Source organism: Halyomorpha halys, unplaced genomic scaffold, assembly GCF_000696795.3.
Source record: "Halyomorpha halys isolate HHAL.00 unplaced genomic scaffold, Hhal_1.1 Scaffold672.1, whole genome shotgun sequence".
Taxonomy (NCBI): domain Eukaryota; kingdom Metazoa; phylum Arthropoda; class Insecta; order Hemiptera; family Pentatomidae; genus Halyomorpha; species Halyomorpha halys.
In genome coordinates this window covers 1-24,336 of record NW_027110600.1, presented here as the reverse complement: position 1 = coordinate 24,336, position 24,336 = coordinate 1, and the positions used below count along the sequence as shown (strand labels likewise).

General features: G+C 29.1%; 2 protein-coding genes and 1 long non-coding RNA gene across 4 annotated transcripts in view; 2 read left to right on the top strand and 1 right to left on the bottom strand.

Annotated features, from left to right (window-relative positions):
• Tace (ADAM 17-like protease Tace) overlaps positions 1–15,381 on the bottom strand; it is a 21,196-nt gene extending 5,815 nt beyond the window's left edge. The window contains exons 1-11 of one of the 2 annotated variants that reach the window (XM_014427793.3): positions 15,184–15,381; positions 14,879–15,017; positions 14,699–14,799; positions 14,504–14,625; positions 12,787–12,907; positions 12,272–12,468; positions 10,576–10,770; positions 7,173–7,311; positions 4,738–4,973; positions 2,274–2,381; positions 856–956 (exon numbers count right to left, since the gene is read on the bottom strand). In XM_014427793.3, coding sequence (XP_014283279.1) covers positions 856–956; positions 2,274–2,381; positions 4,738–4,973; positions 7,173–7,311; positions 10,576–10,770; positions 12,272–12,468; positions 12,787–12,907; positions 14,504–14,625; positions 14,699–14,799; positions 14,879–15,017; positions 15,184–15,241 — 1,517 coding nt within the window. In that variant the 5' untranslated portion in view covers positions 15,242–15,381. Of the gene's footprint in view, positions 1–855; positions 957–2,273; positions 2,382–4,737; positions 4,974–7,172; positions 7,312–8,239; positions 8,397–10,575; positions 10,771–12,271; positions 12,469–12,786; positions 12,908–14,503; positions 14,626–14,698; positions 14,800–14,878; positions 15,018–15,183 lie in introns of both variants that reach the window. The other variant, XM_014427792.3, reaches the window with a different exon arrangement.
• Positions 15,382–16,543: 1,162 nt separating this feature from the next.
• LOC136796093 (uncharacterized) lies at positions 16,544–22,922 on the top strand. The gene is made up of 3 exons (XR_010843789.1): positions 16,544–16,790; positions 21,323–21,464; positions 22,581–22,922. It is a non-coding gene; the product is annotated as an uncharacterized lncRNA (long non-coding RNA).
• On the top strand, positions 17,517–20,613 carry LOC106685231 (ubiquitin fusion degradation protein 1 homolog). The gene has a single exon (XM_014427794.3). The coding sequence runs from the start codon at positions 17,687–17,689 to the stop codon at positions 18,584–18,586; it is 900 nt and encodes a 299-aa protein (XP_014283280.1). The 5' UTR covers positions 17,517–17,686; the 3' UTR covers positions 18,587–20,613.
• Positions 22,923–24,336: the final 1,414 nt, after the last annotated feature.

Here is a 24,336-nt window from a genome sequence, read left to right as displayed (position 1 = left end):
TTGTTTATTTATGTTGTTCTTTGCTGACCCCACCCCCCGACAAACTTCTCCAATCATTAATCTACGGTCAACTATCTACACCTCATTTTTATAATTTTATTTTGGGCAACATTTTTTTTTTTTTTTTGTAACTTAAAATTTAATGCTTGTACTAGACTGCTCGTATTATACACATACAGTGTATATATCCCAATATTTATTCATTTTATTTTTTTCCACTTAACAGTGGACCAACCTCTATTTTACAGATTATACAACTGTACATTTAATTGTACTATTCTGTTAGTGTAAAGGAAATTAATAGATAACTAGTTGTTTAGATTTCCATTGATTTTCATTTTCAAATAATAGAAATTTTTGAAGATTCTGTTGTAAAGACTTGTTGATTCATTCCAACTTATTTTCCCATTTATCCAAGGTCCCTGTCGGATTTAAGTAATCCGATTTTTGCCATTGCTTTTTGAATTTATATAAAGTCGGGGTCAAGGGTCTTATTTCCTGATGCCCCCCTTGAATAAAATTACACTCGGGACACCTGCAGTATAGCACGAGCAGGTCCCGATGTAAACAGTCCCAATACGAAGAGACCACAGTAAGAGCATAATGGTTTTGTTTTGCTTAATTCATCGAGTACCATACCATGGACTGAGAGGCCTCCACTGAGCCATTAGAGTCTCTTATAGGTTAAACCATCCTTGCTCACCTTGTTGGTAACCATAAGACCAAAAATATTATAACAAGGCTATTTTTATATTCACGTGTTCTTAAATATACTATATTAGTAATGCGAGTTATTTCTTAAATATTGTTTATTTTAAAATATGTTGTATGATATAATTTGTGAGTGCAATTTACCTGCATACAGCTCCCTGGTTTCGACGTAATTTGCACACTTTGTCACAACATGAATCATTATCTTCTGTTCCAAGCAAACCAGCATCACATTCCTCATCACCCTAAAAATATAATTATATTATGGAATTTTAAATTTACAAATGATAAGATAAATCATCAATGATCAATTTGATTAAAACATGATGGTATATATTATTTGGTTGACTACAGAATGGTTAGAACATAGAAAGAGAACAAAGAAGATGGTTGAGGGTTCAATCGGTGAAAAAAACAAATAAGTAAAAGCTTGTTGGTAAATAAGTTAATAAAAGTTCTTACTCATTTGTGTTCTTTACTCACCGCACCCACAATCATCTTCTCCTATTATTTATTCACAGTAAACTGGATCAGATGGAGAGTCGCTTTGTAATGGGTCCCTACAATTTCGAAGTGGTAAGAAGCTTTTCTTATCTTGGCTCTTCAATGGTTACCAGAATGAAGAAGATGAGGTTAAAAGCAGAATTGCAGCTGGAAATAAAGCCTATTTCTCCATTTGAAGGTTAATCAAAAGCAAACTTGTTAGCTGTACCACCGAGTTTATGCTGTACAAAACGTTGATAAGGCCAATTGTCATGTATGGTAGAGAAATGTGGACCCTAAGCAATAAAAGCATTAACCTTCTTGACAGGTTTGAAAGGGTAATTCTGAGCAGGATCTTAGGGCCTGTATGCAGGAATGGTAATTGGCGAAGAAGAAAAAAATGGTGAACTGTTTGGGCTCTACAAGGAATTTTGCATCTCCTTTTAAATCAGGATACAGAGGCTTAAATGGCTTGGACATATGATGAGGAAGAGTGGCTCATATATTGTACATTAACTTTCTGGATGGTGCACAGCGACGTGTTAGGCCGAAGGGCCAATAGAGGGATACTGTGGGGCAGGATCTGCGACAATTGAGGATCCTGGTTACCCTTACAGAAGACAGAGAAAGATGGTTGTTGAGCAGGCCAAGGGCAGCTTCATGCACTTGCTGTGCCATTAAAAGAAGAAGAAACAATTAACTCATTATTAAAGAAAGAAGGTAAGACAAAAAAAAATAAAATTTAAAAAAATGTAGAAATGTTAATTTTTTATAATACCTCAGAGATTAGTCAGCAGATAAAGACCAAAGAGGAGTTAAAAGAGACATGATTTTTTTTCTTAACTGTGCATGAACAATTACATATCCCTGAAGTTTCATTGAAATTAGGGACATGATATACATGAGATTTATTTTATTCATGGTTTTTTACTTGAAATGTTTAAATAAAGAGAAATACAGTCTCAAAATAAATTTTCTTTTTAAACAATCACCAGACTTTCTCTACACGAAGAAGAAGGGAAAGTCAAAGGACTTAAAACTGTATAATGATAAATAATTCCTAAATATGAATAACTTACCTCAACACGGAGGTTGCCACAAAATGATTCTTCAGGCTCAGAAAAGCATCTTCCAGATTTTGCTTGAAGCACTTTCCTGATAGATCTTAAGCTACAGGGAGAAAATCTCTGAAAAAGAAAAATGAATAAGAGAAAACATTTAAATCTGGTAAAATAGAAGATGTAGATCAAATGTGCTGTAAAAGATTCCAGATACTCAGCAGAAAGAAATGAACTTTTATTCATTACTGAAGCTAATAGCCATAATTATTATTACTGAAAAGGGAAGGCAACAGATGTAGGAACACCAATATCAATGAAACTTTTTTTGATGATACTAGTTTAAAAGTATTAGGATTCTTGTAAAAGCGCCCTAAGATCCAAGAAGAAAAAATTTCACATAATTTTAGAATTTTTTTAAGTGTCCTACACCTTTGCTCTACAAGTGGATAATGGTTATTATATACCAATCGATTTTTTTTTTTTTTTTTTTTTTTAGTAGAATAAGAAAAAAAGATTTTTAATCATACTAAATGAGTTTCAATATATAAATAATTAAAAAAACCAAAAAGTTGATTCCAGTAAAGATGGCAAAACAATTTTTTTAAAAGAAGAATCAAGTTTGATTCACTTTTAATGTTTTTTTGAAACCTTAAAATACAATTTTTTCCCTACATATGTCCAGCATTCATGAAATAAATCCTCATAATGTTATCCAAAACCAGCATTGCTACAACTATCGGAAAGGGGAATTTCTGCTCTTCCAACCCATGTCAATACCTTTTATATTTCATGCCTGAAGTGATAGAGAAAAAATAGTTTCAAATGAAGAAAAATTTCTCAAATGTTATATTTTATATTTCTGGTTCTAATTTGTTAATGAAGGTTTATAATTTTCCAAAAACAATGGAAGGAAAAATTTTGAACAATTCAAAAAAATTTGAAAAAAAAAAAAAGAGCAAAGGGGAATATGATAATGTAAAAAATTTCTATATTTTTGTAAAATATTTTTTTCTTGGCTTAACTATGCACTTCCAAATTTCCATAAGAGGAATGGCTAGGGTACTCAGTCGTCGGCCATGGCAGCAAGACAGAAAAGCAGGTGTGCATTCAGTATTGGGAATTATATGTGTGTACTTGTTGATTGCCTTATTAACGACTTTCATGAGGAAATCAGTGAGACCCAACTGGCTTTTCCAAAATGTGAAAATTGTACTAGAGCCGTTATTCTCTTTGATTAATTATCTGCCGTTATCTGCTTATGCAGGAACGGTAAGGCAAATCCTCATGACATTTTAAAAGAAAAAACTTCTGAAGCAGCCATAAACTAATATTTTAAGATGAATCTGAATTTGTAAACATCAAATATTATTAACATCTTGGTTAGAAATAGCAATGTTAAAATCAGTTCACGATAAAATAGAAGGTCATTTGGTATAAGCACACATCTAGTGATGATGCAGATAGAAATAACAGTAAACTTTAATTACAGTGTAATCTCGGTAATCTGAACACCATGGTAATCTTAATTGGCATAAAAAAAGTTACTTTTTTTTTTTTAGAAAACTCAGCAGGCAATAACGATTTTGTTTTCAAATAAAAATGCACATGTGTAAAGGACATTTTTAACATCCCGAACTATAGGCAAGTTATTGTAATCACCATGAAAGTTGAAATTGGAAATCTTTACAGTTTCGATAATAGGTAATCTATTCCTGTGGAAGTGATAATAATATATTTTGTATAAATTATATCATTTGTATAAATCATTGGATTGTATAAAACCATTTTAATTAATAGAAGAAATATGCATAACACAAATGTTGGTGAACTCATTTTTTTTTTTTATCGTGCTTTAAAATAAATCCATACAAAGATTTTTTTTTTATTTATACTTTTTTCACTTATAAATTAACAATCTTATATTTTCAACCAATAAACTCATTATTTAGCATTATTGAGGATATAAAATAAACCAATTTTTTTTATAATATTTAATTTTTTAAAACTTTAAACTGTCAAATTTCCAATAAAATATGTTAAAAAAATTAAATAAATAAACATAGTTATGCACATTCATTCATATTATTGATTTAATAATTTTTTTTTTTTTTACACCATTTTCCTGAAATCCGAGCAATTCTCTGCAGCAATTAGTTCGGATTACCAAGATTACACTATATATATTTTTTGTTTACAATCACTAGTTTGATCAGCAAATATATCAGTGGTTTTAGTATAAAATGACTGCCAATGGGGAATATCATAGTAAAATTCATAAAAAAATCAAGTTTTTTTTTTCAAATTTATGCATTCCCTATCAAAATATATATGAAAACAAAGGTGTTGCAATAAATTCCAATTTCACATCCTATAATATAATAAAATCACAGGTCTTGTTATAAAATACAATTTTATTCATATCTTTTCCGAATAAGCAACAAAACCTTTTAATATAAAAGATAATAGTTCAAAATAAAATTACCTTGTTATTGACGTCGTAGCCACTAACACTGTAAGTGTACATAAGGTACGAGCCTCCTTGGCTAGCAGGTGGGGAGCACTCAGGCATATCTGGATCATGCTCCGAGCCCCAGTTGTGTCCAAACTCATGAGCGGTAACCAAGTCAGCTTCTCTTGTGATAACTCTTTGACCATAGTGGTTACGAGAGGAGCTCAAACCAGAATTTAGATAAAGTGTATAACCATTTTTGAAGTATTCTGAAACAATTTTATGATAACATTATAGTAAACAAAAATAATTAATTAATTTTTGAACTTCTAATAAAAACTTGTCTAGGATAAATTTGAAAATAAAATCTTTAACTAAAAAAAGGAACAGGAATATTTATTGGAATAATGAAATATAGAAAGTAACATAAACTATTGAGAAAAGCGACTGGCAACCATAGGAAGAAAAGTAACAAATTATGTACAATAAATATGGAAAAACATTAAATACCATCACCAAAGCAAGAAGACAAACAAGAAGTGGTTAGTCTTAATGATTAATTTAGAAGTTCAGCATGAGAATATTTTGATGTATTTTCTTATAATCTGTTTAAAACTTATTTAAAATAATAAACTTCAGAAGCATCAGTAATTTTGAACAAGCCATTGGTTTAGAATTATCACATATCTACAGATTACAGTATTAATGTCTGAAAATGGAAATAAATTTTTTGACAAACTACAATGGGACAAAACCTAATGAATGAGTTATCATTTTAATAATTGGCAAGATGAAGCTTAAGGTATGTGATGATGAACATGTGATACCTCAATACTTTTAATTCTGTTTTCAATATTGAATCACAACTTCTCTAATTAACTATCTACTCCCTAATTATTTTTGGGCATTTTTATCTTCTTAAAATTGTAGCACACATTAACCAATACCCGTTATAAGTAAATGTTCGTAAGGTAAGATAAGAAAGGATGTCTCCAGAGGTTGGGGGGTTTCACGTTCCATTAATTCCATGGCATAGCCTTAGGCAATACTTCTGTAGCTGGACTGATATAAACACCTTATAATGCCACAAGGCAATCAAAGGGACAAGACTCAGTGAAATATAAATAATACATTTTATGTTTTATAAATGTATGAAGCACTAATTCTATTTTAATGAAGGGTACAAAAAAAAAGAAGAAAAAAAAAAAAGAGGTTGTGGGATTCCTCAATAAGACTAATAAGGATCCCATTTGAAATTACGAGGGCTTTAAAGAGATAAATCTTCTCAGATTCAGCTACTAAACTTATAATCATTATCAAAATTATTAAATCCTAATAAAAAACCAAAAATCCATCATAAGAAACAAAAGATGTTCAGTTCATTATATCAGTAAGAATTGATTTACTCATTTTCTAAGAAAGATAAATAGTAAAAGTCTCACATTTTGGGGCAGGTTAATTTGATTTCAACCAGGGTCAAATAATACTTGAACACCGCAGAGAAAACAGGTGCACCACAGAGTCCAAAAAACATGAATATGATAAAAATGAAATCATAGTTTTACTCCTAAAATATCTAATTTTTGTTTTTAAATAAGTAAGTTATCAGGAAATTATTATTTTTAATTTCTAAATATTAACTGTTTATTAATTTGTGGATATCATATGTTTTTCTCCTTTGCACATAGATCTAACATTATATTTCCTCATAGAGGTATTCTTGACAGGAATCTTTTTTTTTTTTTTTTTTATTAATTTTTGACTTCATAGGTATATGGTGCTTTCCTTCATCTAATTTTACCCACTGACAACTCAATTCTGAAAAAACATGTAACATCGCCTGTTTTTCTCCCATTATCTTTTCATTTATATGATTATATTGAAATCCTGCAAACAGTCTTGACACTCCCACCCTTCCCAGAAATGACAAAAATAATACCAATAGACCCACCCACTTGCAGAACCTGTTCTCCCTCTATTCCTAAATAATTTTAATATAATCAATAAATTATGTACACGTAAATAAATAAATTAGTTTGTGCATATACATAACATTTATAGTTATTTAGTGACAATACTATTTACAAGTATAAAATTAATATTAATTACCATTAAAAAAAAAAAACTATACAGCTGAATTGAGAGTAGACTGTAATTATAAAAAACTGTTATATATTGAAGTGATCACTTTGTTCTTGATTTTTATCATCTTTTATCAACAAGTTTGATAATAATCATGTAATAATAACACTGTATGAAGCATTAGGTATATTATATCACCTTGAACGTAAAACAAAACAAGATTATCTTTCTGAATCAACTTTTAAAAGGAAATCAAATTTTTAAAAATGGGAATAATTATTTATTAAAAAACAAAACAACAATATACTAAGTATAGATTAATAATTAATTATTGATTGCTAGATCAACGATGGTCATTAAGAACTTGTAGAATTATTTTTAAAAACCTGGGGTGCAGATTCCTCCTACTGAGTTTCTTCTTGGTGAACCAACATATGCAAGTCCAAGAATCCCTCCTTCAAATTTCAGATCTGTGAAGAGGTGTGCCAAACAAAAGTCCTTGTGGGAGTACTCTCGGGAGAAAACCTGTTTTGAATTTGATAACATCACTAATAATAAAAAAAATAAAAATCGATATGAATGTAAAATTCTCTGGTTCATAATTTGCACCCTTCTAATAAACTGATGTTATCGTTTATATAATCTTCCTTAATGACTGAATGGGAGATAAAAATGAGTTTTACATTATAATTCACGATAATTAAAGTAAAACGTCACAGAACATTATGTTTCAAAAAACATAGGGAAATACATACATACTTGAACTATTTTCTTTTCCTGGAAATACAATTAGAATTAATTTCTAAATTTTATGGTAAAATTTTAAAAAGCGAGTTACAAAACAAACCATCCAACAAACATCGCTATATCCCAGGTTAGTAATTTGTTTTAGGTTAGAAAGAGTAAAGTTAATTAGCAGAATAATCAGCAATATAGCCAAGCAAATTTATGTCTGCTTTATAACAAATAATAGAATTAGTAAATAAACAAATGTTATTACTAGAATCAAATTAATATGTTAGTACCATGTTTATGTTTTATTGAAGGAGGAAATTTCAACACTTCAGTACATGCAATATAAGATGTAACTTCAGCATATGGATAATATAAGATGATCCAAGAAATTTTTCAACTATTTTTTTCATATTTTTAAATTTTAAAAATATTATAAAATTATAATGTACAGTTATTGAAATATTTACCTTTTTTTTAAAAATCATTTCTGCCAGAAAAAAGTACATATCTAATCATAGCTTGTTAAATAGCATAATAAATCAAAAATAAAAACCATAAGCAACACAAATTTTTAAGAGAAGGATGATTAAATAAAAAAAAAGAGCATATAAAGCAAAAAAAAATTGTACCAGAATAAAACTTGTTAAGAGTGATAAAATAAATAGAACATGCAATAAAATAATAAGTGAAAAATAAATTATAAAAAAAGTTAAATAACCATCTGAGCAGATTCCACCTGGAGATCTGGCCCTCGGGGAGGCAATGTATGCTAGCCCAAGAACTGTTGAAAATCCTGTGTCAGCTGAGCGAAAAGTTTGGTGAGTGAACAGGTGTGAGAGGCAATACTCCTTACCTGACTTATCTCGTGAGAACACCTACAACAGCACTTAATCAACTACTGCCATGCCAGTTCACAAACATTTTTAAAAAATAAATAAAAATTAAAAAATAAGTAAAATCAAATCATACCTTTTTTTTTATAAGAAAGAAAAGAAAACAATATATTCATAAGGTTTTTAAAATCTTAAATCTAAGCGCTAAGTAAAAAACTATGCTCTTAGCACAAATAAAATAACACATAATGTAAATGTATAGCCATAATGTAAACGTGTAGTATGTATAACCACTCAATGTAAATGTTCCTTATGACTGTAAAGCAAATCAATATTTAGTGATTAGGCTTCATAAGAAGTTTCATTACGTCAAAGAAATATTTTTCAGTGAAGAATTAAATTTAGGACACACAAGTCGATGGGCTACTTAACTACCTAAGGAAAAAGTATCTATTAACCACTATCTAGAAATAATTAGTAATAAATTCAAAATATAGCAACCGTATAAAGTAAGAAAAAAAAAAAAGAAAAAAAAGATATAAACATCTGGAAGTATTTGCTTTTTAACATCCTACACGAAAATTGTCTATTCTATACTTTAATAATGAACTGAAATTCTTTATAAAAAAAAGAAAACTGATGATTAGCAGTCCCATGTGTAGATGATATGACAATACAACATATAACAATCTAATATCTAACAGTGAATATAAATAATTCAAAAAGCCAGATAAGGTTTATGCTCCAAGCAATCTAATTATAAAGGCATGCTTAATGGACAGAATAAGAAATTACAGCTTGTGAACAATAATAATAATAATTATAAGCATAAAGACAATAAATAAATAAAACTATGAGAAGGAAAGTTCATAGCACATAAATTATCCACAGGAGTGGTTCCTAAAAATTTTTCAATTTAATTTTTTACTTTCCTTTAGAGATTAATTAAAATAATCATGATAATGAAGCCAGCCTTCATTTAAAAGAAACAACAGCAAAATCAAACAATAGTTTGATAAATGGTAAAAACATCAGCAATGTTTCCAAAATACATTTTAAAAAATGATTTTTTAACCGCAATAATTAAGAAAACTTGTTTGTTGATACTATTAATGTTTTCAGCATTCAATACAATAGTATTAAATTACAAAATACATTAATGATCAACTCTAAATAATAAACAATTATTAAGAACTAGTAACAATAACAACAATAACAATAGCTTACTTAAAATAAGAACAAAATGCTACTTGAATTATTTAAAACATAGGTGTTACAATAGTATTTATAGTGTAAATAGGTGTTAGCCAGAGATAATAAGAAAAACATCAAATAAAATTCCTGACCATCTGGTACTACAAAAGTCCTGAGAACTTCTGTTCAATATTAAATACTGATTTCTAAATATTTCTACTCTTTATAGGGATTTTATAGCCTATCTTTAAATAATAAATTTTACTATATTTGAAAGACATGAATATATATTTTTAATTTGTCTGTTCGCATCTCAAAATCTATATAAAGATCATTTCGAATTGACTGAAATAAAGAATAAATAAACAATCAGCTATAAGAAGAGAAAAAAAAAATCATAAATTCACTTGAAGAAGAACATGATAATAGTATTAAAAATAATTCATTCAATTGCTAAATGATGCATAGTGTAAGTGCAAGTAGCTATGCCAGAAATAATATCAAGAACTAAACAAAATAAACAAGGACTAAATAAAGATGTAGCAAAATACTAAACAATTTCTTTAAAAATAGATTTACAGATAAAATTTAGAACTTTTTCTTTTTTTTTTTTTTTTTGAACAATAAAATGATGTAAAATCAGTACTAATGTAATGTATGCAAAGTAGGTAAAATCAGAATAAACTTCCATACAATAATAAAATACAACATATTCACAAAAATATTATATTTAACATTTATAGCAAATAAGTATTGAATCTGAGTAAATCTAGTTTTAAAGATAAAAGTGATTTTATTACTTACAAAAGACAACATTCCACTTGAAAAAAAACTACAGACTTTTATAAACTCTATTAGGTTATATAGCACAATCTGAATAATTACAGTACCTGTATTTTTTTCACGTTCCAAGGATCTTTCCATAAATTTTAAGATAGTAAAATTGTTTAAATAATAAAAGAAAAACAGAAAAAATTAATAACATAAAAATGCAGAATGCTGTAAAATTAATTATGATCAAATTTACCTCAAGAAGATTTCTAACATCCCATTTGTCTCTGATCATATTATAATGTGCTTCCCCTCCACGAACCCTTGTTGGTTCAGAATGTACGACTATCTTCTTAATGACAAATCCCATTCCTTTAAATCCTTCACTTTCTGCCCTATCCTGCCATGTTGTGTCATTATAAATTTTATGCACACGATCTATCAAACTGATCTATAAATTTCAGGAAAAGCATGATTTAGATAAATCTATAAATGAAAAATATATACACAATAATAACATTTTGATACAAAACAAATCATATAAACATAATAATCACACAAAATTTAAAAAAACAAAATTATTTCTTAAAAGTAATACTGTAAAAAATGTTGAATAAAATTGACTAGAATAAGGGCATTCTTTGTCAAATTTAACTTCACCTTACAGTCCAAAGTTATGTTTCGGGACTCAAGTGGAAACTTAGGAAGTTTAGTTTTCTCAAGGCCTCTCATACAATAGCGGGATTTCCTCAAGGTTTGAATTTCAACCTTGTACAAGGCTGGAGGAATTTCAAAACCTTCAAGAGATTGTTTTGGCCTCAGAGGTCAGGATAGGCCAAATATCCTGAACGAAATTCAATTTTTTTAGGCATTGTGGTCAGATTTTTCCACCCTTTTAACCATTAACCATGTGAGTGGTTGATGATTATTTGCCATCAAGAATATCAGAAATAATTGTCCATCATGTCTGGTGAGTTATAGACAGTATTCAAGGAAATGTCCGAGAATCAACCTTGTCAAATAACGTCAAATTAATTCAAAATATTATCGCAAATTTTTTAGTTCATTAATTAGATTTTGGTGGAATACAAACTTTATTTTTAAAATATACTCTTTTTGCCCCTATTAAAATTACCACCCTTTTCCCCCTTTTCTTATGAATGCAATCTCATGAAACTATATAACTAATAGCAGTAAAAACATTATCATCAATTGATACCATGATGGCGAAACCAGGTGAACCACAGAAATATTATATTCACTGCATTAAAAATCTTCTAGACCTTTTCCTTGAGAAGTCACTTCTCTCAATGTGTTGACAAAGTTTTGGAAGATAGAATCTCTAAGTATTTCCCCTATATCTAAGACAGCCTGTCTTTCGTTTTGTAAAATCCAAGTTAAAAATCAACAAAATTCACTTTAAAAAATCCACTAATCAAGAATATAAAGAGCCACTAAAACGAATCACATCCCAATTTGACTGAACTCAGAATTCAAGGTTGAGTTCAAAGTATTGACTTTTCCAAGGAACTGAAAATTGGGAGGAAAAAATTGGAGGTCCAATACAGATTTGAGCTTATTAAAGATAGATGATGTCTATTCATTTAAGAAAAAGATACTAACCATATCACCCAATATCTTAAATACAAAACCTGTAAAACTATTAAACATAAGCTCCAGAATCCGTAACACACCAAAAGTTGGCCACAGAACACAGCTGTTAAAATAAGTTCTATTTTTCTTATTGCTAAACATGAGAGGTGAGAAGATCTTTGATTAACGTTAGAGATTTTTTTTTTTAATTTTAAAGTAAACAAAGTAATATAATAGAAAAAACATCTACGTATAAACAATAACTGTTATTCTCTAAAAGCAACCAACAAAAAAAAAAAATAAATAAATAACAGAAAAGATAAACATAAAATAAACAACATAGCATAAGCTGATTTTACCAAATAATTTATAGTAGTTTTAGTATTGCTACCGCCCATCTCTTGATAAAATCTATAATCTGCAACAAGAAGTAGAGGGCAACGAGTCTTAGTTGGTGTATATTCATACTCTGCTTGTCTTTTGACTCGGTTTTCTTGGCTGGAGGCAACTTTAAAGTCTTCATGTTCTTCGTCATCACTCTCTGTGTCATTCCAATCTGAAAAAACAAAAACAAATACTAAATGCAATTAAATTGATCTGACTATATCACAATGGCTGTCATTTTTGTTTTCTATAGCTGAAATTAAACACTCAAAGATTTCAAGAGCTCAGACAAATAATTTAATTATTTCAGACAAAAAAGCTAATATAAATAGTATTAGCATAATTAAAGTTTTTAAAACTATATAATAAGACAAAAAAAAAGAAGGAATAAAAGTAAAATCAAGATTGAAATCTTAAAAAAAAAAAAATAGTCATTTCAATAAAAATAATTTATAACCTACTTGCCTATTAAAAGAAGGTATTTACTTACGAGATCCTTCTTTAGCATATGCACATGGACCATTAGTACCATGCCAGCTTAACCTTACATCAGACTCTTTATAGGCAACCATTGATTCATTACCCAATTCAGGTAAATGTCTCCATGAAGGCTATAAATAAAAAAGTATAATAAATATATATAAACATAAAAAGTATAATAAATATACAAAGTCCCATAAATTATAATACTTTATTTTGATTAAAGAAATGATCTCTATGTGAATCAACTCAACAATTATTGAACAGAACTTTTAATTAGAACTGACTTTTTACATACCTGTAATGCTTAATCAAGTTGTAATATATTGGTAATAGGGGAAGGTCTTTTTTTTTATTTACCCCAGCCAGGTCCCAGAGTGGGAGTTAGATTTTCATTCTGTGGGACCGCCACAAAATAAAAGTCAACTCCCCCAAATAACGAAGTCAATGAAATAAAAATCAACCCCCCCAAGGTTGGATTTGAACTGGCACCACTCCAGTCAACTCTCTCAGCTACAAATAAGGGATTATTTGTCTATATCTAGGGGACTGATGCAGAGGTTCCCGATCTTTTTCTGTTTGCGGCTCCCTAAAGATCGGATTTTTTCTGCAGTGCTCTTAATACATCTAATTTTTTACTAAATGTTTGACTTTCTTTAAAAATTGGAAAACTTTCCTTTTCAAATGCGATTATCCATTTAACAGTGAAAAATTAAAAAAAAGATACTTACTATTAAGTTACAAAAGCATGGGTGGGACTTCCCTAATCACTGCCCTAGAGGAAAGCCCTAAGCTACTTATTGAAGCTAGGTATGAGGTGTCAAGGAAAGATTCATGGTAATACTGGTCTTTTCTTGGCTATCCAGAGGTTGCCATCCTTTTATAAAAGACAAACACTAAATAAATAAAAAAAATAGTCTGTCCAAATGGGAATAGAACCCACCACTGCTTTGTATTAAGTTTTTATGAGTACTTTTATGATTTTCTAAAAAAATGAGGCTGTGGCGGTCGTGTGTGTTGAATACATTAGTGCCTCAAGTCAGCAGTAGCAGCAGCTTCAATCCAGCCCGGGAAGTTTGACTTTTGTTTAATGGTGAACACATGGAGTGAAAACTTACCCTTCCTTATTTAGAGAACAATGACAATAAACTTACATAATAAAAACAAAAAGGGAATAATGTTAATCCAATTAACTATGTGCAAATCAAATAATACCCAGTTAATATTAAATTAGCATCTAAAACATGATATGAACTTAATACACAGTATTGTAAAAAAATAATAAATAAAATCAAATAAGGTAGTTCAGCAGCCCATTATCTTTACAATTTAGAGTAGTAGTTTTAGAATTTTAGTGATATTCCTTTAAATGAACCAGGTTATTTTCAAATTGTAATAATGAAATATTTTAAAATTTATTTCTCTGATTTACAAATAAAATTAATATGTTTGAAAATTATAAATCTATATCACAAATTAAATTAAAGTCCTTATAAATTTAATTTTCATTTGAAATATATATAAAAAAAAAATTACACTTTACTAATTAGAATTGTTAGTACAATTTTTTTTTAAGGGATAAACTACATGATTGAAATGGTAAGTTAAATTTCAATAACATGGATGAGATATGATAATTATGCTTAATATAACATAATTATTTAAAATGATAAAATATGTGCTAGTAGATATGACCAAAATATATTATTGCTTTTGTTATCTTATACCTCTATGTGATATGTTTCTTCTGGTAAGCTAATAGTAGCTGTCATAACACCATCATCAAGGTGAACACTTGCATGAGACCATTTCTCTCCAAACATTCGACCTTCATAAAAATTCTCATGATCTATAAAATAAATACACATGTTTTACAGTGAAATGTAACAAAGGACTGAAAGCAATCCTGATATAATATGTACCTATCGCTACTGGTTTTTCTTTGCCATCACCATCAACACTGTAAGCTTGAAAATTAGAATGAAGGACACCTTTCCTGGGAGTTAAGATAAGGCGAAAATCCCTATATAAAGATGAATCATCAGTGACTCATTACAACATTAAAAAGAATAGAAGATAATTCCAGAACAGAAAAATATTACCTTCCGAGAGTTTTAAAGTGCACTTCTTTAATTTTATTAAAAGGGTGAGAACTTTCTTTTAATCCTCGTTTCACAATGTGATGCTTCAATTCTGATGCATGAAGAGTGTCAAAATACTTCAAATTTTTATAAATCGAACCTAAAAGATAATATTTCACATTATTAATGATTATTCATGTAAAGTAGTTTTAAATATTGATTCTGATAAAATAATTTAAAATGAGAAGTTATAATGTATATTAAATCTGCAGATATCGATAACACAGGGCTTATAATTACAATCAAAAATTTTTAAAATAACTTACAGGAACCTAAATAAATACCAAAAAATAATATAAGGGTTAAAACGTTGCCGCAAGACATTTTTCTTGGTATTTAAAAGTTTAACCGAGGAAAGGACAACCACCCAACTACTATCAACGAACCAGTAATAACACTCCTTCCACCAAGATTAGCACCATGTTAGGTTCAAGAGTGATAACCAGGGACAGTTGCAACAAGGTTAGCAAACCACTTGAAAGTTTCAAAACAAATGCAAAGAGCAACGGGAGTTGTAGATAATATAAAATGTCAGATAAGATGAACTATTTCTTAGAATATAAATTATATTACAAGTTTATAAATTATTTCAACATATATTAGTAAAAATGGAATGGAGTGCCTCAGTGTATAAAACATTATACAAAATCAAGGCAGTACTTGGCACGCTATACCTCCAACTTTCCGGTCTCTACCCAGCCTCTAAAAAGTATATAACTGGCTCTTTGTTGGTTTAAGATGAAAACCTGTATGATGTGTGTTCTTATATATTATAAAGGCATTTTTACATCAATTTTCATACTTAAACTTTTAAGCCATTCGTGGTATAACAGTTCAATAAAGTTTGGCCATTTTGCAACAGGCGTTGCCTAATTCATCAAAAGTGTGATTGATATCCTTGAAAAAAGAACAAACGCTTAGGTGATGTAAATATTTCGATATTGCTACAAAGGGTTCATTGTCGTATTATCAGATGTTGCTATTCGGGGTATGTTTTGAAAGTAGTCGTGGAAACGGAAGCAGACGACTGAGACCTCTTTAGGTTCCGAGACAAATTCCCAGTTTGCGCTTTCCACATTTCTATACCAGCATTTTAGCGTATTCCAATTGATTATGGTAGAAAAAGGTTCCTTGGATAATTCTATGGATGTTGATCACTTCACGTTCTTGTAGAACCCTGATCAAGAAACAGAATGACCTTACAAGAACAGATTTTTTTTAAGGCAATCCACAGCGAATGTGATGTTTGCCTAGTTATCTACAGGTGACCGACCTATTCTAACCATGGTGGGGGTCAAGTTTTTCATTTTGTGGGACTGCCACTTAATGAAAAAGTCAACGCCCCCAGACCGGATTAGAACCGGCGCCGTTTATAGATCTCAGAACAATAGAACTAGGTCTAACCATCTGAGCTACGGACGGCCCTAAGGACAGAGTTCAAGACCCTCAATGGGCTGTAGTGGTAGCTTTTTTTTTCTCGAAAAGTATTCTAAACAAAAAAAACAATGAAAGACGTCATAATGACAACAAAAAAAAGTCAGTAGCAAATTTTAATAGAAAAGCCAGAGCAATGACTTAAGTTAAGATAAAATATAATATAATAGGTTATTCACTTATTTGTCTTTACTGGTCGTTGCTAAGTAACATAAAATTGAGAAATTAACTATCAAAACTTGTTTGCTTGGATACGAAACTTTCCTCAATAACTGCCAACAAATAAATAATATTGGATCTACATGAGTACAAGACAATATATTGGAATGATCGCAGAAAACGAAAATATCCACATATTTTTTTAATTTTGTAACCAACAAATAATATTCTCGATTGATGGGTGTCTGTCACAGATATCAAGCCTTTTCATCTATTTGAGGTAACTGTTTATTTTTTCCTCAAGGCTTATTGAATTGCTTCAAAGGCTTCGTCTTACATCACAGAAATTATGAAAAAAAAATGACACAAATTATATATATAAAAATTTATTTCATAGTAACACCATAAAATAAATGTTTGCGAATTCAGATGGGATTTATCTCACAGTGTTCCGAACGTCATCACCATAATTGTTTCGGACTTTTTCGATTAGTTAAATTAAATTTTTAAAACATTGTTAACTTTTCTAATGAGCTTCCTACTGTTACCCACTTGAACATTATGACTTTATAGTTCCAGCATTAACTTTTAATTGAAAAATTCCAAAGACGATAGGTGACTTTTTAGGTTTGTTTGATTTTAAATATTAAATACACAATTTTAGTCCTGATTGGAATAGGAGTATTTAAAATCATCAGTACAATACAATTTTTAATATAATGGGGAAATTCAATAATAAGTTTTGAAATAACTATTCTTATTTTTTAAAAGGAATATGAATAAATAAATTGGTTTCACTATGCTATCAATTTGGTTAATTTTATTTTTCACGTTAGATGAATAAATCTTGATGTTTTGGTAGTTTTGAGAAACTCAATAATTTAAAGTATACATAAGTAACTTCAAGATAACTAAGTCAAATTTCATTATTTGATGCTCTTACTATCAAATGAAAGAAACTTACTGTTATGATTTTGAAATAGTAACCTCTTTGGTCAAACAGCTGTAGTTCGCATTACTGATCGCTGAATGAGTTTGAGTTACAAGTGATTTGAAACATTGATTCAGTGGACTATGAGAAACTTAAACCTTATAGTTAGTGTTATTTAAAGTTTTGCCGTTTTCAATAAACTGAACTGTTTTTATTTAACTTATTATATTTTTCTTTTATTCATAATGTTCGGGTTTAGTATGTTTCCATTTCCTCCTAGGCCTTTTAAGGTCCAGTATTATTGCTTTTCTGTTGCAATGATACCAGGGAATGAAAGGGATGATGTTGAACGTGGGGGCAAGATTATCATGCCTCCTTCAGCTCTTGATCACTTGACAAGATTAAATATTAATTATCCCATGCTTTTCAAGTTGCACAACTCGAAAACAAATAGATCTTCTCACAGTGGCGTGTTAGAATTTGTTGCAGATGAGGGGAAAGTGTATCTACCACACTGGATGATGAGAAATTTAATGCTTGAAGAAGGAGATGTTATCGAGATAGAAAGTGTTTCCTTGCCTGTTGCCACATTTTCAAGGTTTCAGCCTCAGTCTCCTGATTTTTTGGACATATCAAATCCAAAAGCAGTCCTAGAAAACTGCCTCAGAAACTTTGCCTGTTTAACTACTGGTGACATTATTAATATTAAGTATAACCAAAAAGACTACGAGCTTTCTGTTTTAGAAACACAACCAGGTGCAGCAGTGACAATTATAGAATGTGATATGAATGTTGAATTCGCTGCACCTCTAGGATATAAAGAGCCAAATTCTGAACAAGAGTCCTTGGATGAATCCTCTGAAAGATCTGATAACTTATCAAATGAAGGAAGTGGATTCATCCCATTCTTTGGTGAAGGTTATAGGCTTGATGGAAAACAAAAGAAAACAATTGAAGATGAAAATGTTGGATTTAAAATACCAACTGTGAGAGGAATTCCTGATTATGATTGGAAAGTTGGTGTGATCACTTTCATGAGAAATGTGCGCCAACCCGTGAAGGAAGCCCAGAAAGATGATGAAGATAAATTTCAACCTTTTTATGGGCAGGGACATGTTTTGAGTACAAATCGTCACCGGAAGTAATTCATAGAACTATAAACATTTTAATAATCCTATATTAATTTTTTGTCAAAACTGTAATTACTAAATGAATATTGGAAAAAATGTTATGATAGTATTAATTTATGTGTTGTATTTTGTTTTACCTATTTATGCAGGTATTATCATAATGTGCAATGGGATTTTATTACCTTAACATATTTTTTTCATATTTTTTTGCCAAATAAATTTATTTTCAAGAAACTTGAAAGGAAAACATTCTTGTATATCCATTTCCCTCCCTACTTATTTTAGGAATATCATAGTTCCAATAATTGTTGGTTTGTAATCTTTGCTTGTTAAATATTGTTTAATGGCTAACTTTTTGTTAGGTCAATGTTGTAATTTTGGTAAGCATTTGTCAATCTTAACCTTTTTAAATAGTCTATATCTATATATCACTACTGTTTAAAAAAAAAAAATTAATTGTATTTTCTACATTTTTCTAAGCAATTTTTTTTCTTAAATTTTGAATGTTTAGAGTTTTGTTTAGAATAAAAATTATTGACTAATTATTAATGTGATTGTATAACTATAAATATGAAACCAGGTACCCAATTGTGTTTGGTAAATTGTATTGCTCCCTCTAAAAAGGTTTTGAATTCAAAGGTCAAAAAGACAATTTTATAGGTCAAGAGTACTCTTCTTTTATGAAGAATCTTATGCATCAAAAATGGAAATGTGATAACTTTTATCTTACCCCTAAAAGTCAGTTAGAATCTTTTTAGAGGAAGCTCTTCGATTAAATGTAGTTCATATAAGTGTCAATGTAATGACACAATTCAAAATTCAGCTCCATGACATAGTTTTGTTTAATTATATGTTAAAAAGCGATCTGAATCCAAAAATGGCCTTCATTTCTTCCCTTCACCTTTGGGTTTTTTCTTTTGGTACCGCTGTACCAAAAAAGCTCGAGTGGTGGAAACTTCAAAATTTCTATTCATACTATAATTAATACTACCTTAATTAGATCATAGCTGTCAGTTTCAACTCACAACACTCGATTTAAAGTTAAACAAAACCCCCTACAGATCTTTTTCAAGCAAGGTGGGACATGGGACCTGTACTAACTTGTAGCATTCTATATAAATGAATTTTGTAGTTCCCTCTGCTAGAAATTGTTTTGTACAGAATTTTTATTTTAGCAAGTAAAGCTCAATATGGCTAGGTAAAAGTCACTGAGTTACTAGAATATTTTAAATATAAATGCATACTCACTTATAAGTTTTCATGTATATGTGTGGCAGAGCTTAAGGAAGATCTTCAGAAGAAAAAATGGATATAGCAGTAATGTTACATAAGAATTTTAAATCTTTGAATTAGTGTAAACATAAAAACAAAACTTTATAGTCAAGCCAAATTAAAGTTATTAGACAAGAGATTTGATAATTCTGTCATTGTACCCATCTATATGTTATAAAAAATATATTCTATATAGCGAAAAATATATTTTTGCTAACCTTTTTGAGGGTTAGCAAAGAAGTGGCAAAATTTTATACCTGAGAATTTTATACCTGATGCCCGACTTGGCAGTTGACATCTCTGTTTCAATCTGATAGGTATCTATGTTTATTTGTTTTTTTTTTATTAATTCTCTCAATGTTTCTTTTTTTACTTGCTACCATACTTCACCTTTACCATATTTATTTCACTTTCTGTTTACTTTTTTACACCAACCTCTTTACCATATTTATAACTAGTCCTAACGAATATTTTTCTATAATTTATTACTCTTGTTCTGTATCTAGAATTTTATCACCCTTGGCTGTATCTATTAATAACTAGTTTTTAGCATTCCTATACATATTCTTCCTTAAATTGTTAATATTATTATTTCTATTATATACAATAAATTGTTTATTTATTTATTTTATTTTTGTATTTTCTCTGTATATTTATTTTAATGTTTTTTCAATTCTTACAATGTTTGTATCTTGTTTTTCATTTAGCCCTGATGAAGCCCTGCAAAGTGGGCGAAGTGATGGTTAACAATATATAGTTTTCTTTTACTATTTTGATACTTTTATTGACTGCCACCCAGACTATCTTCCTACAAACAACAGTTGTTTACTTATATTACTATTATTTATCTACCTAAAATTTCACTTTATTTTATATTCATCCCTTTATTTCATTTTTATTATTATTTATTTTTACTCCATTTATTTATTTTCTAATGTTATGTATTTTTTCTATGTATAAATGGTGTGATCTCATTGCTCTTGAGGGAGTAGCAGATAGTAATTATTATCTTTATACAATATATTATAAAAAAAAAAAGTGAACAGAACAATATATGTATATTTACTATTTATAATTTATTATTTGTATATATAAATATATCTGGTGGCTGTTTCATCTTCAATCTATTGTAATAACTTATCTGCTTTGTACTTAGTATAAAAAACTCTAATGCGTCAAAAAAAGAAAAAAAGGATAAAACTTCACTTGTCTTGAAATGATCAAAATTTAGTTAGACCATTTCAACATACATGATAATTTTCTCCAAGTTTTTATATGATTCTTATATTTTTTTAATTGCTGTATTTTTTAAAACTTATTTTGCTTAAAAGTTGTGTGTGATGGAAGGAAATGGAGGTCATTTTTAGATTCAGCCCACTTTAAAGCATTTAGTATAGCAAAGATATCAGACGAATTTTTTTACTTTCTGACTTATATGATTCATTACTCTTTTATGTTTCTGTACTTTTGTTGTTTCAGATTGCAGCCATTTATTAGGTATGGCATCTGTCAAAAAAATAAAATCAATTGTGTCATGACTGAAAATTCACATATCAAGTAGTTTTTTAGGAAACCATTGTATATCCCAGACAACTGAGAATACTAATTATTCTTAATTGAGGTAATTATAATAAATCAATCTTTGTCTGGCATCAACTTTCAATGAACAATTAAACTAAACTTTAATATTTTTACAATACTAAATTCATTTAAAAATCCTATATTTAAAATATAGGTTTACAACATTAACTTTTAAGCATGGTAACTATTGATATTTATTAGGGATTAACTTAAAAATAAATAAAGTTTAGGAATTGTAAGCTCAAAGATAGAGGTCAATAAAATTTGCATGTCTTATGTAACATTTTTACATGTATTTCTAAATCTTTTAGTTTCATTTGTATTTACTATGTAGCATTTATTTTTAAAAAAATTATAAATTACATCATTTGTTAATTTTTTTTTCTGGGTTGTATAAAAATTTTCATAAATATAAGAAAGCAATTTTCCATATTAAGTTCTTTATACTTGAGCCCCCCTTAAATGGTGAATTTAATCAAATTGCAATTGATTGTCACCAAAATCTCCATTCGCCATTGATAGCGACAACTTCACCACCACACAAAACAGTTATATCACACAATACCGTTCAAGAACTGAGGAGAGACTACCTCCTTCGGTAGACTAAATCTCAGCCAATAGCTTAATTTTGTCATAACCCCTCCAAATCCTATTCTTACATATTATTTTTATACACCAAAAACAACAACATTTTTCTTCTACCACCATTACACATTGAAATCAGCCTGTATCAATCTTATTTTCCCATAGATGCAAAAAATACTTCAAAATATTGTTGGAAATAACTATAAAATATATTAGTGGTAAATAAGGGACTGTACGCTAATGAAACTGGAAGCAAGAATATTATTTATTGAATAAAACTGAATATTACTGAAATTCACGGTGTCAGGAAGAAATTTCTATAATTGAACTGTAGCTATGATAATGAGCTTAAACATTTCTGGAATTAGTTTCTCTTCATTAGAAGGAGCCCAGGAGTATCGTGTGGAGGCCAACCTTTTTTTTTTTTTCATGTAAATAATGTATTTACTTTTTTTTCTCAAAATAACTTCTTTACTTCATTGATAATTAGTTAATGACAATTTAATTTTTTTTTTCTTAAAAGGTTTGATGAGTTATACTTTGACTAAATGTTGAGGTCTTATTTTTACAGTACCAGGTATTGAAAAATAAAAGGTATGCCACCCAAAAGTAAACCAGTGAAAGGTAAGAAGCCAGTGCTTGGACCTAGACCAAATTCATCATTGAAAAAAGTATCTTCGGAATTAGAGAAATCAGGTAGTGATGATGACTCTATACAGAGGACTGAACTTTATTGCACTGATCCATATGATTATGTCATACTTCTGAAATGTGAAGAACTGACAGCAATAATCCAAGTAATTTTGTCACAAAATGCAATGTTACTTTACCTTATTTTTATATGTAAATAATGATTATATATTCATGTATATAACTATTAAAGATAGGTTATATTCGGTTTAGACCAAAAACAACCCATCTGACTAAAATGACCGTATAAGAAGTAAAATATAACTTTATTTGAATCAGTAAGATTAATACAATATAGTAAAATATATATTACTTCATTACATTGACGTCAATAAGGACTAGTTTTTATTTATTTTATTTTTTTGTTGGTTCCAAGAATCATTTGAAAAACATTATAAGTTCACCTGGAATCTTGATCCTTTATGTTTGCTTCCCACGTTGGAAATGAATTTCTGAATTTTTTAATGAATACTTGGGGCTATTTGTAGGTCATATTCCAATAACTGTCATTCCTTTTCAAGCTTTTCTTATCATAACTTTAAAACATTTACTTATCACCAGTATTGGTTGGTATTATGTATGGGGATGGTTAGATCCCTCTAGTGGATCATTATTCTATTAATTAGAAGGGAATTCTTTCCTATTTGCCCCGCCCTCAAAACCCCAAAATTAGGCCCGGACTTATGTTACCTTTTGTACATTTACTAATAATGATTAGAGGAGCATTTGAAAAAAAAAAATTAAATCAAGCAATACTTAAAAATTGGCTAAAACTGGGAATCGGCATAGAAAAATTGCTCTTATCCAGGACTTAAAAAGACATAAAATGAAATTTCAAAGAGTGGTCTCTTCTCTTTTTAATAAGCTCTGTTTATCAAAGTTTTAAATAGTTGATACCCCATCCTGATATTCTTCTTGTGATCCATTTAATTAATAGATATTACTTTAGCTTTTAGATGTCACAGTAGCTTATGGATATAAAAAAAAATCCTCTAACATTCCTGGTTACTAGCTATTTTAATTGCTGCCTTATCATGAAAATGATATTCTTATGAAGAGTAAAGTCCATTGAGTAGTTGACTATGGTGATCTTAGTCAATTGTAACTCCCACTCTTTCCTTCTGTGCCCTCCTCACTTTTAATTTTCCAGGCCTCAGTTATACATCATTATTATTTTCTCTACTACATCTTTTTACCATTTCATACATTCTTCTTACCATCCCTCTTGTCTGAGATCGCACCTCATTTCATTTACTTCACAAATCTTTCTTTTAATGTTTATCACATTTGTTACTACTTCTAATAAGTAATGTTTTACTATCCATTACTCTAGTTCTATATTTTCAATTATATCACTCATTACTGTATCTATTATTAATTACTTTTCTATTTATCTATATTTATATGTTTTTAACTTAGTTTACAAAATAGTAAAAAAAAATATTTATTAGTCATCAACATATCGCCATATTTCATGATTTTTAATCTTACTCAATTATTTTTATCTCAATACAGTATATAATCTGTAAATAATATCTTATTCATTTACCTGTTATAACATTATGACTTACCGACATTTGAGTTTTGTCGGTTTTTAAAAAAACTGTTGAAGTTTGTTGGGGAGTTGTCTGAAGTGG